General features: G+C 54.4%; 2 protein-coding genes across 3 annotated transcripts; one reads left to right on the forward strand and one right to left on the reverse strand.

The window, feature by feature from the left end:
• The first annotated feature begins 58 nt into the window (after nucleotides 1–58).
• SAPCD1 (suppressor APC domain containing 1) lies at nucleotides 59–2,091 on the forward strand. The gene is made up of 5 exons (XM_004043688.5): nucleotides 59–412; nucleotides 652–792; nucleotides 1,301–1,396; nucleotides 1,503–1,592; nucleotides 1,678–2,091. Exons 1-5 carry the CDS (start codon nucleotides 299–301, stop codon nucleotides 1,771–1,773), a joined length of 537 nt encoding a protein of 178 aa, XP_004043736.2. The 5' UTR covers nucleotides 59–298; the 3' UTR covers nucleotides 1,774–2,091.
• VWA7 (von Willebrand factor A domain containing 7) lies at nucleotides 2,082–14,656 on the reverse strand. Of its 2 annotated transcripts, XM_055390047.2 has the most exons (17): nucleotides 14,297–14,656; nucleotides 13,734–13,982; nucleotides 13,152–13,430; nucleotides 12,521–12,617; nucleotides 11,707–11,817; nucleotides 10,427–10,622; nucleotides 10,139–10,308; nucleotides 7,242–7,354; nucleotides 6,916–7,032; nucleotides 6,259–6,444; nucleotides 4,848–4,980; nucleotides 4,588–4,740; nucleotides 4,384–4,476; nucleotides 3,704–4,005; nucleotides 3,486–3,625; nucleotides 3,122–3,296; nucleotides 2,082–3,009 (listed from the first exon to the last, which is right to left on the reverse strand). In XM_055390047.2, exons 2-17 carry the CDS (start codon nucleotides 13,965–13,967, stop codon nucleotides 2,833–2,835), a joined length of 2,676 nt encoding a protein of 891 aa, XP_055246022.1. In that variant the 5' UTR covers nucleotides 13,968–13,982; nucleotides 14,297–14,656; the 3' UTR covers nucleotides 2,082–2,832. The 2 variants fall into 2 exon arrangements, with proteins under 2 accessions (XP_055246022.1, XP_018884431.3); XM_019028886.4 differs by having other exon boundaries at nucleotides 13,734–14,656.
• Nucleotides 14,657–14,663: the final 7 nt, after the last annotated feature.

The raw sequence follows: 14,663 nt of genomic DNA on the forward strand, positions 1-14,663 counted from the left end.
CCTGCCTCAGTAAAAATACAGTGTTGTTGCTGTAGGAAGACTCGGATTCTACCCCAGGATACTTCATGAGAACGAACCCCTTCAGAGAGGCCCTACAAAACAGATTAGAGGGAAGACAGAGGGGTCCAAGGGAGATGGTCTCTCTTCTCAAGTAGGAACACCCCAGCCTCAGACAGACACAGCAGGAAGGGGCCTGAGAGGCTGACAGAGGCAGGATGGGTGCAAGGCAGGGGTGGAGGGGAGGGACCAGCCCAGGCTGCACCAGTGGGAGTGGCTCCACCCTTCCCACCTCAGAGCCATGGGGAGCCAGGGCTCTGGCGGGGTGCCCTTGGTGCAGGCTCCCTACACAGTCCTGCTGCTGCCGCTGGGGACAAGCCGCCAAGACCCAGGGGCCCAGAGCTTCTTCCTTTGGGTGAGTATCAGCCCAACAAGAGGTCCCAGGTCTCAATAGATCTGCCCTTTATATTTCCATTCAACTTGAGGGCCCACAGTGTTCCCGCCTGCCTCCCCTTGCCCTCCAGGTCCTCAGTGGCCAGTCTGGGTTCACACTCAATGACCACACAGTGAACCCAACTAGGGATGGAGAGAAAGGGCCATAACCCAGAGCCCTACTGTGGCGTGAGAGTCAGCCTCTGTGATTGCCTTTCCCAGCTACGGAGGATGCAGGCTCTGGAGAGAGAACAGGATGCCCTGTGGCAGGGTCTGGAGCTGCTACAGCGTGGCCAGGCCTGGTTTGAAGACCATCTGAGGGAGGCACAGCGACAGCAGCTGCATCTAGGGGCCCTTGGTGAGGTATGGGGGCTGCCCCTCTGTGTGAATGGGGGGAGGACCAGGGAGGGAGGAACAGGGAATGTGTAGACACAGCCTGAGACCACTCTGGAGAGGGGAGAGTTAATGGTCAGGGATCATGAGGTGGAGGCAGCATCGTAATGACAGGATGCCACCAAGTGTTAAGTTGGTGTTCATTGTTGGGGCTGGAGGAAGCTGGTCTGCATTCCATTCAGAGGGATTTGGATCACTCCATGGAGATGAGGGTGTGGCCTGGATTATTCCAATGGGGCAGGGATGGACAGGGAGGCTCCATGAAGAGTAGTGAAAGGGGGTATTGTGCTATTTGAGGGAGATGGAGGAACTGATGTGCTAAAGAGATGGAGGTGGAGAGTACTGGATTTTCCCACCTGCCTGGGAGGGTACTGGGACGAGGGGATCCAGATGAGAGGGACGGCCTGTGGTGACAGGAATAGAGTGGCAGACGACCTCAGGTTTTCACCATGTTGTCAGCCTCCAACTCCTCCTCTAGAATTTTCTAACAGATTTACACTCAGAGCCTGGTCGCCCCCCGTTAGCCCAGATTCAAAAGGTGAACATCTGTTTGCAGAATCTGATTCATGAGAAGGTGAGTTTATTGTTTTCAGTTTAGACTTTTGGGAAGTTGGACTAGAGAGGGGAGTTGTTGGGGTCAGTGCTGGCTTAACAGAAAACACAGCGAATTTCCCCTCCAGTTCTCCCCAAGTCCACTGAACAAGGCTAGTTCCTGCACCACCCAGGATTCAAAGGAAAGACGAAGGGAGCAGAACTTGTGGCAGCAACAGGTAAACTTCAAGAAGGAGGGCAGGAGCCCCACCCTACAGGGCTGGGAGGAGCCCAGAGGCCCCATCTGTTTCTCCTCTCCTCCAGGAGTTGTCAAGGCAGCAGAAAGGAGTCACCCAGCCGAAGGAGGAGATGGCTCAGCGGGGCTGCACCAAGGGGCCAAGAGGCCCTACCCGTGTGTAAACCCTCCTCTCACTCCCCTAAGCCTGGTGAAAGAGTCAGAAGCCCCAGGCTCCTTTTTCTGTTTCTTAACTCAACAGCTAAAAAATGGCTCCAGGTAGTGAGTCAATGAAGTTCAGACATGTTGGTGTAAAGTTTCTCCTCTGCTCCTGAAAACTTCATCTTCTTGGTGTCTCATGTCCTCATTCTCCCCTATATGACATGCAAAAACGATCTTTCTTTGAAATCCCTCTGGGAAGAAGACATGTTTATTGAAACTGTCCTTCAGCCTTAAATACAAAAATAAAACCGAAGCTGCTCCAGAAAGCAGCTTTCTCCAAAAATGTCTTTGGTTTGTTTCTCATAGGGTTAGGAAAAGTGCACTGTGGGAATATCCATTGCCCTCTATCCCAGTCTTGCAGGGTGTTTTGTTTTGTTTTGTTTCTGAGATAGGGTCTCACTGTCGCTCAGGCTGTAGTGCAGTGGTTCGACCACAACTCACTGCAGCCTCAACCTCCTGGGCTCAAGTGATCCTCCTGCCTCAGCCTCCCAGAGTGCTGGGATTACAGGCGTGAGCCACTGCACCCAGCCCCAGTCTCGAAGTTTCTAAGAAAGGAAAGGGATGTGATGGAGAAAGAAAACCTTCATTGGCCGGGCACGGTGGCTCACGCCTGTAATCCCAGCACTTTGGGAGGCAGAGGCAGGTGGATCACCTGAGGTCAGGAGTTTGAGACCAGCCTGGCCAACATAGTGAAACCCTGTCTCTACTAAAAATACAAAAAATTAGCCGGGCGTGGTGGCGGGCACCTGTGATCCCAGCTACTTGGGAGGCTGAGGCAGGAGAATCGCTTGAACCTGGGAGGCAGAGGTTGCAGCGAGCCGAGATTGCGCCGCTGCACTCCAGCCTGGGCAATGAGCAAAACTACATCTCAAAAAAAAACAACAACAAAAAAGAGAAAACCTTCATCCCAGCTAGGAGAGGTAAGGTCCTAAGACCTATGTGACAAATGTGTCCCAGGTCTTCTTACCAATGGGGCAGGTTGAAAATAGTGCTGGAGACCCATCCCTTTAGAGCCCGTTGTGTCACCAGGAGGCCAGGCCTAGCAGAAGTAGCACCCCTCCAACTGTGCCCCACCAGGGGCTGCCCGCAGCCAGCCCTGCCCCAGCCCTGCCTTGAGTCACCAATGTGAAGGGGGAAAAGGCAGGGGTGGCCGTGGTGAGGATCGGGTCAGATGAGCCGGTAGGGGTGGTGTGCTGGTCCTGTGGGGAAAAGGAAGAGAATGACAGGGTGTGCTAGAGCTGTACTCCAATTAAACCGACACCACCCTCCCCCGCCTTGCCCACCCTGTGATGGAAAGTAGCGGTTCCTCACCTGCAGGGCTGGGGCCGATACCAGGAGCCGGAGGAAAGCATGAGTCGGGGGTACTGGGTTGGCTTCTCGTCCCGCTGCAGTCACAGTCACCATCACCACGGAATCCGGGGCCGCTGAATCTGGGACCTCCAGCCACAGGCGGCCCCAGGCCGACTCATTCAGTTCCAGGTGAGCCCTGGAGAGAGGATATAGGCGTCGTTAAAGCCCCAGGCTGCCCAGAGCCTAGAGTCAGGGGACGCCTGCAGGGGCACGGGAGCGGAGAGGAGGATTCTGAGGGCCAGTCAGAGGGGGACAGGGGCAGGGCTTGGGATAAGCATTGGCCGGGCAAGATGCCAGAGGGAGCTGGAGGGTTCATGGGCCTCACCTGGAGAGGTTGGAGGTGAGGGAGAAGCTGGGGTTGACGAAAGTCCTAAGGTCAAGATCCTGAGGGCCCGAGAAGCTGGCGATGCGGAGACTGAGCGGGACTTTGCTGCCCGGGGCCAAGAAACCCGAGGGGCCACTAAGCTGCAGAGAAGGGTTCGTCAGGGAAGGGGCCGCTCTAACTCTCTCCAGCCCCAGCCGCACTTTCCCCTAGCGTCTCACCTCCAGAAGGACAGGGACTACAGTGCTAGGCTGAGGGGCAGCCCTGTGCAGGCGCCGCCCCGCTGCGTCCTGGCCAATCAGCTCCAGGGAGAAGGGTCTAGGGGTGGACAGCAGCGTGGGCGACAGCGAGGCTGCGAGGAGACCTCGCTCCGGAGGTCCCACGGGCTCCAAGGGCACCTGGCCTAGTTCGGCACCCTCTGGGACCCCTCGAAGGATGACGTGGGAGAAATGCGGCTGAGGATCCCCAGGATTGGCTCTGGAACCCAACCCTGTCACTTCTACCAGCAGCTGGGTCTGAAGACCTGGGACAGGGGCGAGGAGGGGAGAACATTGTGAGACACAGGGAGAAAAGAATTAATGGCCTTCAAAATAGGGGTTCCCTCTGGGGAGTATGGATGGGAAAATAGGTTACCTTCGAGGGGTATTGATGGGGAGCATCAGGAGGGAGTTCTGGGGTGCTGGAAATGTTCTATATCCTGAACTGGGTGTATTATATGAAATCCATCAAACTGTACACTTTAGTGCACATTATGTAAATTATAACTCAATATAAAAGTTATGCATATGCACAGATGTATGTATACATATATACATTATATATATAATATATATATTATATATTTTATATATATATATAAAACTGGGGGTTAGGTGGGTGGGGGCTCAGGGAATAAATGTACCTGCAACTGGCTGAGTCAGGGGGTAGAGGCCAGGGTGGGGTCCATCCTCCATGGGGATCCCAAAGTGGAAGAGGAAGTCCAGGGAGGTCTGGGCTGGGAAAGGGCAAAGGCAGTCAGAGCCCTTCCTGAAAGGAATGTGACTGATTGTGTTCTCTGAGGCCTGCAGTCTCTGCTTCCCCTTCCCAGGAACACCTCCCTCCTTACCTTGCACTCTCACCCCAGGGGTGTCCTCAGCTGTGACCTGGATCTCCCAGGTTCCTGTCTGTGGAGGGTCATCCATGGTCACCATCCAGAACTGCCCAAAGCGGCGAGTGTGACCTAGAGGACCCACGCCTTCCTCCTGGCCCTGGGAGACCCCTGGGGTCAGGGAAGAGATTGTCACATGAAGCACTTGCTCTCCTTGAGTACATCCCCTCGATTGTCTATTCCCCAGTCCCTACTCTTCCCTCTACCTTCAGAGGTACCTGCAGGGTTCTTGATCCAGAAGCTGCTGATGTCTCCGTGGATCCGGACTGTGATCTTCTGGAGCAGCCCATCCACACTGAACACAAGTGGCTGCCCAGGCACCACAACAGGAGGGTCCAGGGGAAGAGTCACCTTGAGGGATTGGCAGGACCAGAAAATGGGGGAGAAGATGAGGTATGGGATGAGGAACAAAGAAGAAAGTGGAGATAGAAAGAAACCACGTCATTGGGCCGGGCGCGGTTGGTCACGCCTGTAATCCCAGCACTTTGGGAGGCTGAGGCGGGTGGATCACAAGGTCAAGAGTTCGAGACCAGCCTGGCCAACACAGTGAAACTACATCTCTACTAAAAAAAAAAAATACAAAAAATTAGCCAGGTGTGGTGGTGGGCTCCTGTAATCCCAGCTACTTGGGAGGCTGGAGCAGGAGAATCGCTTGAACCCAACAGGCAGAGGTTGCAGTGAGCCAAGATTGTACCATTGCACTCCAGCCTGGGTGACAGTGCAAGACTCTGTCTCAAAAAAAAAAAAAAAAAAAAGAAAGAAAAAGAAAAAAGAAAGAAAGAAACCATGTCATACAGGCAGAAAGGGATACCAGGGAGAGAGGGGCACAGGGCCAGGGATGAAGTTATTATGGTCAGAGACAAAGTTGGAGGCAAGGGATTCAGGATGAGACAATCACATCTTGTGCCCCATTAAAAGATGACAGGCCAGGCGTGGTGGCTCATGTCTGTAATCCCAGCACCTGGGAGACCAAGGCAGGAGGATCACTTGAGGCCAGGGGTTCAAGAACAGCCTAGTCAATATAGCAAGACTCTGTCTCTGCAAAATATAAGCCACCTCCCCAAAAAGATGGTAGGACTTCCTGTGGTAACCCTGGAGGCAGAATACTGGAAGCCAAGTGGGGAGGGGTTTACTGATATAAAAGGACAATGCAGGCCAGGCGTGGTGGCTCGTGCCTGTAATCCCAGCACTGTGGGAGGCCAAGGTAGGCGGATCACTTGCGGTCAGGAGTACGAGACCAGCCTGGCCAAAAAAGCGGTGAAACCCCGGCTCTACTAAAAAAAAATACAAAAATTAGCCGGGCCTGGTTGTGGGCACTTGTAACTCCAGCGACTTGGGAGGCTGAGGCAGGAGAATCCCTTGAACCCGGGAGGTGGAGGTTGCAGTGAGCCGAGATTGTCCCACTGCACTCCAACCTGGGTGACCATATGACTCCATCTCAAAAAAAAAAAAAAAAAAAAAAGAAGTGGCTAGTCATGGATCTCAGAGGAAGAGAAACTTCCTTTCCTGCCCCGTGACTGGACGAACAACACAGCAGTGAGAGTGATTCCCCTTTCTCCTATAAGAAGAGAGGTGCAGCCTGACCACCCTTCAGTTCCTAAGTGAAGGCCCTGGCCCCCACTTACTCACCAGGGCAGCCATGCTCTCCCCAACAATGGCTGCCACGTCTCGAATGTGCTGGTCTTTGGTGAAGATCACCTCTCCTCCTGAGGCCAGGGCCACTGCTTTGTATGGCTCAAAACGCAGAGGGGACAAGATCTCACGCCGAGCTCGACCCTGAACCCTTGATGTATCTTCAGTCACCAGGAATGTTACCTGTGCCCAGAAGAGAGCTCAGTGATTGGGGTGTCCAAGTGCCATCCACTATTATGAATGAGAATCCCTGTGCTCAAGCTTTCTCCAGAGCTGATGGTTTGTGATAAGATCTCTGCCTGCCTTCTGGCTGCTGGGGTGGGGAATCCCAATGACAGAACCCCCTGCCTTCAGTTAGTAGTTGGCCACCCCCTTGTAACTGTCACAGTGGATTTTTGGCGACTAGAGCCCCAGTTCTTCACATTGTTTATTAGTCAGGGTCAAATAAAAATTCAGCGTTATTAAGGGTAGGGCCTCTTACGTGTATCATTAAAGGTATCAGGAAATGTTCCGTTCATTGTCTGCTTCTCCCACCATATACCAAGGCTTGTTGGGCCACCATAGTGTGGTGCAACCCTCGTTATGAGATTGTCATCACAGGGTCTCTCACATCCCTGGGAGGCTAACACTGGGTCTCCCACTAGCTCTGCTCACCCGGCAGCGCCGCTCCTGAGTCAGGGATTCCACCTGGTTGGTGAGAAAGGCATCCTTGGGGGAGGCATCCGTGAAGACAAAGATATCTGAGAGTGGAGGTGTGTGCAGCAGGGCCAGCTGGCAGGGAAGGCAACGACCAGTGTTAACAATGGCAGCAGGAGGGGAATGGGTAGAGCCAAGGAGGATGAAGCAGAAGGGAATATGGCCCGGGAACCCTACAGTGAAGCTAGTGGATCTAGGTGCTGAAGGTGGTGGGGAGCCCCAGGAGGGATCTAGCTCCCCCTGGTGGTGGGGCCAGGAAGCGGGGAAGAAGGGAGGGGCCAGACCTGCAGGGCTGACAGGCACATCTCAGGCTCGTCTCCACCCCCCAAGGCATGGATCTCATTAAGCTGTTGCCAGAAGCTGTCAGGATCACTGGTTGTAAAGACAGGGCCGAACCCTGGGAAGGGGAAAGGAGGTTAAGATAAGTGAGGAAAGAGCTCCCCTCATTCTTACCCAGAGCCACCTCCCCAGTTGAGGGGCCTGGTGTGCTTCTGGAGCGGACAGGTATTGAACTAACAATACTCCATTATAAGACTCATACTTGGCCGGGCGTGGTGGCTCACACCTGTAATCCCAGCATTTTGGGAGGCCAAGGCGGGTGGATCATGAGGTCAAGAGATCAAAACCATCCTGGCCAACATGGTGAAACCTCGTCTCTACTAAAAAATATAAAAATTAGCTGGGCATGGTGATGCATGCCTGTAGCCTCCCCAGTAGCCTCCCCAGCTACTGGGGAGGCTGAGGCAGGACAATCACTTGAACCCGGGAGGCGGAGGTTGCAGTGAGCCGAGATCGTGCCGCTGCACTCCAGTCTGGCGACAGACTCCATCTCAAAAAAAAAAAAAAAAAAAAAGTCATACTTGTCAGTGCAGGGCGGGGCAGGGCAGGGCAGGGCAGGGCAGACCTAGGTGTCCCTGGTGGGAAGGTGGCCTCCACTCCCTGAAAAAAATGGTGGCATTTCCTGTAGGCCTTTATTGGCTACATGTGCGTATATTTAAAAAAAAATGGTCACGCCTATAATCCCAGCACTTTGAGAGGCTGAAGTGGGAGGATCACTTGAGCCCAGGAGCTCGAGATCAGCCTGGGTAACATAGTGAGACCCCATCTCTACAAAAAAATACAAAAATTAGCCAGATATGGTGGTGCTCGTCTGTAGTCCCAGCTACTCAGGAGGCTGTGGCAGGAGGATTGCTTGAATTGAGGCTGCAGTGAGGCATGATTGTACCATTGCACTCCAACCTGGGTGACAGAGTGAGACTCTCCCTCTCTCTCTCTCAAAAAAAAAAAAGAAAAAAAAATACTGGGTTTCCTCACAAGAAAAGAGACCGAATAGCACTTACCTCAGAGGCTTATTGGGAGGACTAAATGAGTTGATTTTGCAAATCTTAAGATAGTGCTTTGACACGTAAGTGCTAAGTTCTTAGTTATACCTTTATTTATATCTTCATCAAACATAATACGTCTATTAAATGCCAGCCACTGTAGGATGTATGCAGACAAATAAGACTCAAATTTAGGCAACTCTCAGTCCAGTAGGCATTTTATTTGATCATCATTTCAACTCTGGGAGTTAGGCAGGATGAGGGAGGTGTCAGGTCTCTGAGCCCAAGCTAACCAATCATATCCCCTGTGACTGGCACTTATACATCCAGATGGCCTGAAGCAACTGAAGATCCACAAAAGAAGGGAAAATAGCCTTAACTGATGACATTCCAACATTGTGATTTGTTCCTGCCCCACCCTGATATGATAACTGATACCCATTTTACAGATGATGAAATCGAGGCAAAGAAAGTTTACATGACCAGCCTAAAGACACACAGTCAGACTCAAGCCAGAGAGTCTAACTTCTAATCAATGGAAAAGGAATACAATGTAGCTAGTTATCTCAGATGCTTCCCAGAAGCCTGGCCCCAACAACCCCATCTTGATACCAATCTCTGTCTATAGGAAATGGAGAGAATTGAAAATGGCGGCCAGGCACGGTGGCTCACGCCTGTAATCCCAGCACTTTGGGAGGCCGAGGCAGGCGGATCACGAGGTCAGGAGATGGAGACCATCCTGGTTAACACGGTGAAACTCCGTCTCTACTAAAAATACAAAAATTAGCCGGGCGTGGTGGCGGGCGCCTGTAGTCCCAGCTACTCAGGAGGCTGAGACAGGAGAATGGCGTGAACCCGGGAGACGGAGCTTGTAGTGAGCCGAGATGGCGCCACTGCACTCCAGCCTGGGCGACAGAGCGAGACTCCGTCTCAAAAAAAAAAAAAAAAAAAAGAAAATGGTTTATTAGCATGAAAGCCTAAGAAAGCAGAGGCCACGTGCCAAAGCATGAATCATGCATTAAACTCATGGAAAGTGCTGCCATTTTAGAAAGAGTGGGAGGCAAGTCTGCTAGTTATCTTTTTTTTTTTTTACAGACAGGGTCTCACTGCGTCACCCAGGCCGCTCTGGAGTGCAGTAGTGCCATCGCGGCTCACTGCAACCTCAGTCTCCTGGGCTCAAGTGATCCTCCTGCCTCAGCTTCCCAAGTAGCTGGGACTATAGGCATGTGCCACCACACCCACACATAATTTTTATTAATTTTTTTGTAGAGACCTGAGTTTCTCTGTGTTGCCCAGGTTGGTCTTGAAATCCTGGGCTCAAACGATGCACCCACCTCTGCCTCCCAAAGTTCTGGGATTACAGGTGTGAGCCACCCCACCCAGGTTGCTGCTAATTTTCTGTATGCACACAGTAGAGGCTCACTTGGGACTACAGGAAGTGCCACCACGAGCCCACTTCCTCACCACAGGCCTTTATCCCTTACCTTTTTTTCTTTCCTTTTTTTTTTTTTTTTTTTTTTGTGACAGAGTTTTTTGCTCTTGTTGCCCAGGCTGGAGTGCAAAGGCACGATCTCGGCTCCCCGAAACCTCTGCCTCCTGGGTTCAAGCGATTCTCCTGCCTCAGCCTCCCGAGTAGCTGGGATTATAGGTGCCCGCCACCACGCCCGGCTAATTTTGTATTTTTAGTAGAGACGGGGTTTCTCCATGTTAGTCAGGCTGGTCTCAAACTCCCGACCTAAGGTGATCCACCTGCCTCAGCCTCCCAAAGTGCTGGGATTACAGGCGTGAGCCACCACGCCCAGTCTATTCCTTACCTTGAATTTTCCTCCCCTCTACTGTCCTAGCCAGACCACACTTACCTGGGTCATGAAAAGGCACCAGGACATAGTGGACAGGCTCCATGGGGCTGCCTCTCCGCTGCTCCACAATGTGGCGAGCCTGGATTTTGGCAGCGTTGATCTCCTCACCCATGCTGCCCGTGGTGTCCAGGACAAAGCTCAGGCTGGAGGCTGGGGTGATGTCCAGCAGCCTGGGGAGCAAGCCAGAGACACAGTGAAGGTCCTGCACGTTTGTCCCCAGCGCCTGGTTTCTCCCTTCCCGCAGGAGCGCCTCCCCATGAAGGGGTCCATCCCCAGGAGGCCACTCACCTGGAGAAATCCCTGTCTCCCAGGCGGCTTCGCAGAAGGCCGAAGGCCTGGATGGAGGCTAGAAGGGCCAGTTTTGCAGCCTGGAGGTGCAGCATGTGGTGAGGGGAGAAGCCTGGGGATGTGCTGTCCTTGTTGATGCCTCCCCTTGGTGGCTGGGAGCTGCTCCGGTCAAAATGGCCCCCGTGGCTACATTTCCCTGGGTTGGGGAAAGGGATCTGGAGAGTGGAGGTCAAAAACCCACTGCCTCCTAAGAAAATGAGGCCCTTTCAGGCCTGGCCTGACCCTCTCACCCCTCAGCAAGGGTTCAGCAAGAAATGATGATGGGGGTGGGCGAGGTGGCTCACACCTGGAATCCCAGCGCTTTGGGAGGCCGAGGCCGGCAGATCATCTGCGATCAGGAGCTCAAGACCAGCCTGGCCAACATGGTGAAGCTCTGTCTCTACTAAAACTATAAAAATTAGCCAGGTGTGGTGGTGCGTGCTTGTAATCCCAGCTACTTAGGAGGCTGAGGAAGGAAAATAGCTTGATCCCAAGAGGCGGAGGTTGCAGTGAACCGAGATCACGCCACTGCACTCCAGCCTGGGCGGCAGAGCAAGACTCAGTCTCAAAAAATAAATAAATATATAAATGATGGCTGGGCACGGTGGCTCACACCAGTAATCCCAGCATTTTGGGAGCCTGAGGTGGGTGGATCACCTGAAGTCAGGAGTTTGAGACAAGCCTGGCCAACATGATGAAACCCTGTCTCTACTAAAAATACAAAATTAGCCGGGCGTGGTAGCACATGCCCGTAATCCCAGCTACTCGGGAGGCTGAGGCAGGAGAATCGCTTGAACCTGGGAGGCAGAGGTTGCAGTGAGCTGAGATCGCGCCACTGTACTCCAGCCTGGGCAAAAAGAACAAAACTCCATCTCAAAAAAAAAAAAAAAAAAAAAAAAAAGGATAAAAAGGATGGTGCTTTGTGGAGGGGAATTCTGGAGTAAATCTTAGGGCGTGGTGGTCAGTCACCACAGCACATGGTGGATCCCCTGATCCCTCCAGCCAGTCCCCCAAAGCTGCCTATGACAAGGGAGAAATCCTATCAGCGGAGGAAGAAGTTGCTCCCCTACCTCAACCCCACCACAGCCTCCTCAGGGGACTTTCCTCCACCCACCCTGTTCCCAGCATCCTCTCCTCCTAGGAGGAGATGCCATAGCAAAGGCATACGGGCCTACAGGACAGAGATCCTGTAAGGGAATGACTTTCTCCCCTTACTTCTGGGGAACTTTCTTGTCTGGTACCTGGAGGTTTCGGGGGATGAGTTCCAAAGTAGCCAGAGGTGAGGAGTGTGAAGCCCAGCCAATTCCTGGGGCAGCTCAACTCCTCGCAATCGGAGCAGGTAGGATCGGCCACTGGGAAGAGAGGGCAGGGCTAGAACCCAAGATTCTGCCACCCCCAGCCTTTATCCCCACCCACCCAAACCTTTTCAGCCTCTCCTCCCAGCTGGGATGAGGCGAACACCCAGAAGTTCCCTAGCAAAGCTTTCTGAACTAAAACCTAGGATCATGGGCCCGCAGTGAGCCTGAATGTTTGAAACTGGGGCTGTGCTGGAAAACACAGCACAGGGTGGGTGCGGTGGCTCACGACTGTAATCCCAGCACTTTAGGAGGCTAAGGCGGGCAGAGCAGCCTGCGCCACACAGTGAGACCTCATCTCTAAAAAATAAATACATAAATAAATAATAAGAAAAAAACAAACACAGTACGTGTAGGGACCAATCCTATGGGGATTATGCCCTCTGCGAGTTGTGGACAGGAGGCAGCTTCCAGGTGAGAGGGTGAGGGGGCTGTGAGAGAAGGCCCCATGGGAGTCAGTGCAGGGAGGAAGCCACACTTAAGACGGGACTGAGGTCTGGAGACCTGGTCCTAGCTACTTTTCCCTGTGTGACCTTGGGGAAGCTGCTTAACTGAGCCAGGCGTTGCTTGGACTGGGGGACCTCAGTCCTTGTGGAGATTAAGTAACATACCCTCTGGGACTTCAGAATGTGACACAGTGGCTGGGTGGACTGAGGTGGCCCTGTGGACTCCTGCCTCACCACCAGGGTCACAGCCATACCTTGTGCCAGGTTCTGGAGCTCCTGCCTTGGCCAGAGGAGGTGAGGGTGTGGCTGCTGCTCGCCCAGCTCCACCCAGTTGCTATGACTGTAGAAATCCTGGTCCGGAGGACAGGAGAAGGGGAGTGAGGCACTAGTCTGGCCTTTCTCACCATCTCCAGCACTAATATGCCACTCCTTTGAGTTCTCCACCCCGAAGGTCCCCTCCCACCCCTACTGCTCCCACCAGACACCCCAAGTCCCCTCCACTGCCCTCTCTCCATTGCTCAGAGCAGAGCTTTGCCCAGGTGGAAACTGTCCCAGCATCTCTTCCCAGCTCAGAGTCTAACCCAAGGCCTCTCTCGGCCTGCAGAGTCCTGCTGTGTGTGCTGCTCCCTCAGCTCTCTGACCTTGCAGCCTTCCTCTCTCACCCTCACTTCTCTCCAGCCACAGTGCCCTCCTTGCTGTTCCTACAGGAAGCACTGCCAGCTTGGAGGTGGGGAACTGGGACACAGCCTCGGGGCACCGCGTGCCAGTGCCCACCCCTTCCAGAGTGGAGGAGGCATGATCAAGAAGGCACCATAGGACGCGCTCCATCCCGGACAGGCACGGAAGTGAAGACCCCTCTGACCATCAACCCAACCCTGTTCTCACCTGCAGGGCATGAAGTGCAGCCCCGAGGCGCTGGCGAGCCAGGGTGTGGTCAAGGGCTCTGGCTGCCACCACGGTCTCCCGCAGAGCCCCTACCAGGCGCGCGCGTCCCTGACCCAGTCGCTCAGCATCAAAGTGCAGGTCGGGGTCATTCCTGGAAGTTGGCAGGAAGTCCTGGGCTGCATTGGCACGAGACACCTCACCTAAGGCTGCTCGGAACCGCCGAGAAGAACCAGGTCCAAAGTAGGCGGCAAAGAGGTCATCAGCAAGGAGTGTTCGACCCTGGGGAGAATAGCGGGCGACGGGGCTCCAGGGAGGCCCTTTGGATTGACCGTTGCCCACCTTATCTCAGCAACTGACACTCAAGGCTGGGTATGAGGGTCCTGAGCCCCACAAAGGAGGGACAGTCCCAGACCTTTCTAAGGAGGGGGACTCCTAATTTCAGGACCAAGACTACTGGGTATTGTTGCTGCAGGGGTGGGGCCATAGGTGTCTCTTCTCTTGGCAACCAGAGCCCTCAAGGAGTAGAGGCCCCATGGAATTGGGGACTCTGGCAGGGGTGTGACAGGACCCTGGGATGCTCACCAGGAAGTCCTCAAGACGAAGAGGGGGGCGGCCTGAGGGTGGCTGCTCCAGGAAGAGCTGCAGGGTGACGTTGAGCGCTGCCTCCTCAGTTAGGTCTTGGTGGGTGATGGAGCCAGGGGCAGCCAGCAGGCTCCAGATGTTGGGGAAGAAGGCAGATGTGGGGGGCAGCAACAGCTGCAGCAGAAGCAACGCTGAGGGGCCCGGGTGGGATTGGGGGACCTCCGTGGGGAGCATGGCTGAGACATGGACCTGGGAGACAGAAGGCTCTCAAGGGAGGAGGAAGCAGCCGCGATTCCAGGGCAGGCCGGCTCTGCGGGTCTCCATGGGCACCTGCTTTACCTCAAAAGTCGTGTCTGCTCCAGCCTGGCTTCCCCACCCTCTCCCTGTCACCCAGACAACCTGAGGGCCTCATCCGACCATTAGGGACATACACACCTGCCAGGAGAGGGGTCCAAGGTTCCTCCCCCACGCCCCCCTCCCCAGTCCCTGGCTGAGTCCCCAGCCCTGCCGCAGAAACACTCCCCATGCTCAGGAAACCTGAGTCCTCTCAGGCCCTCCCCTACCTGGTTGCTGGGTCTCCTGGGCAGGGCTGGCCCGGACTTGACGTCACAGGGCACTTAGGTCAGAGTTATAATTAACCGAGGCTCAGCAGAGGGGGAGGAAGGCCTCAACAGGGTGGGGGAGGACAGGCAACCCCCGGCCCTTTCGCTCCTGCCTGCCCAAGGCCACAGGCAGCAGCCCACGCCAGGGCGGGCCTCCCTTGGCTGCAGTGCGGAGGTGAGTGAGAGCTGGGGAGGAGGAAGGGAGTAAGCAGCGTGACTCAGGCCTGGCACAGTGCCAGGGACAGACCCAGAGAGACGCACCCCTCTGCCCTCCAGAACCAGGGCCTCACTCCCACCCTGCAGCCCCCAAGGATTCAGGCACCCAGCC

The sequence above is a fragment of the Gorilla gorilla genome, chromosome 5 (genome assembly GCF_029281585.2).
Source record: "Gorilla gorilla gorilla isolate KB3781 chromosome 5, NHGRI_mGorGor1-v2.1_pri, whole genome shotgun sequence".
NCBI lineage: Eukaryota > Metazoa > Chordata > Mammalia > Primates > Hominidae > Gorilla > Gorilla gorilla.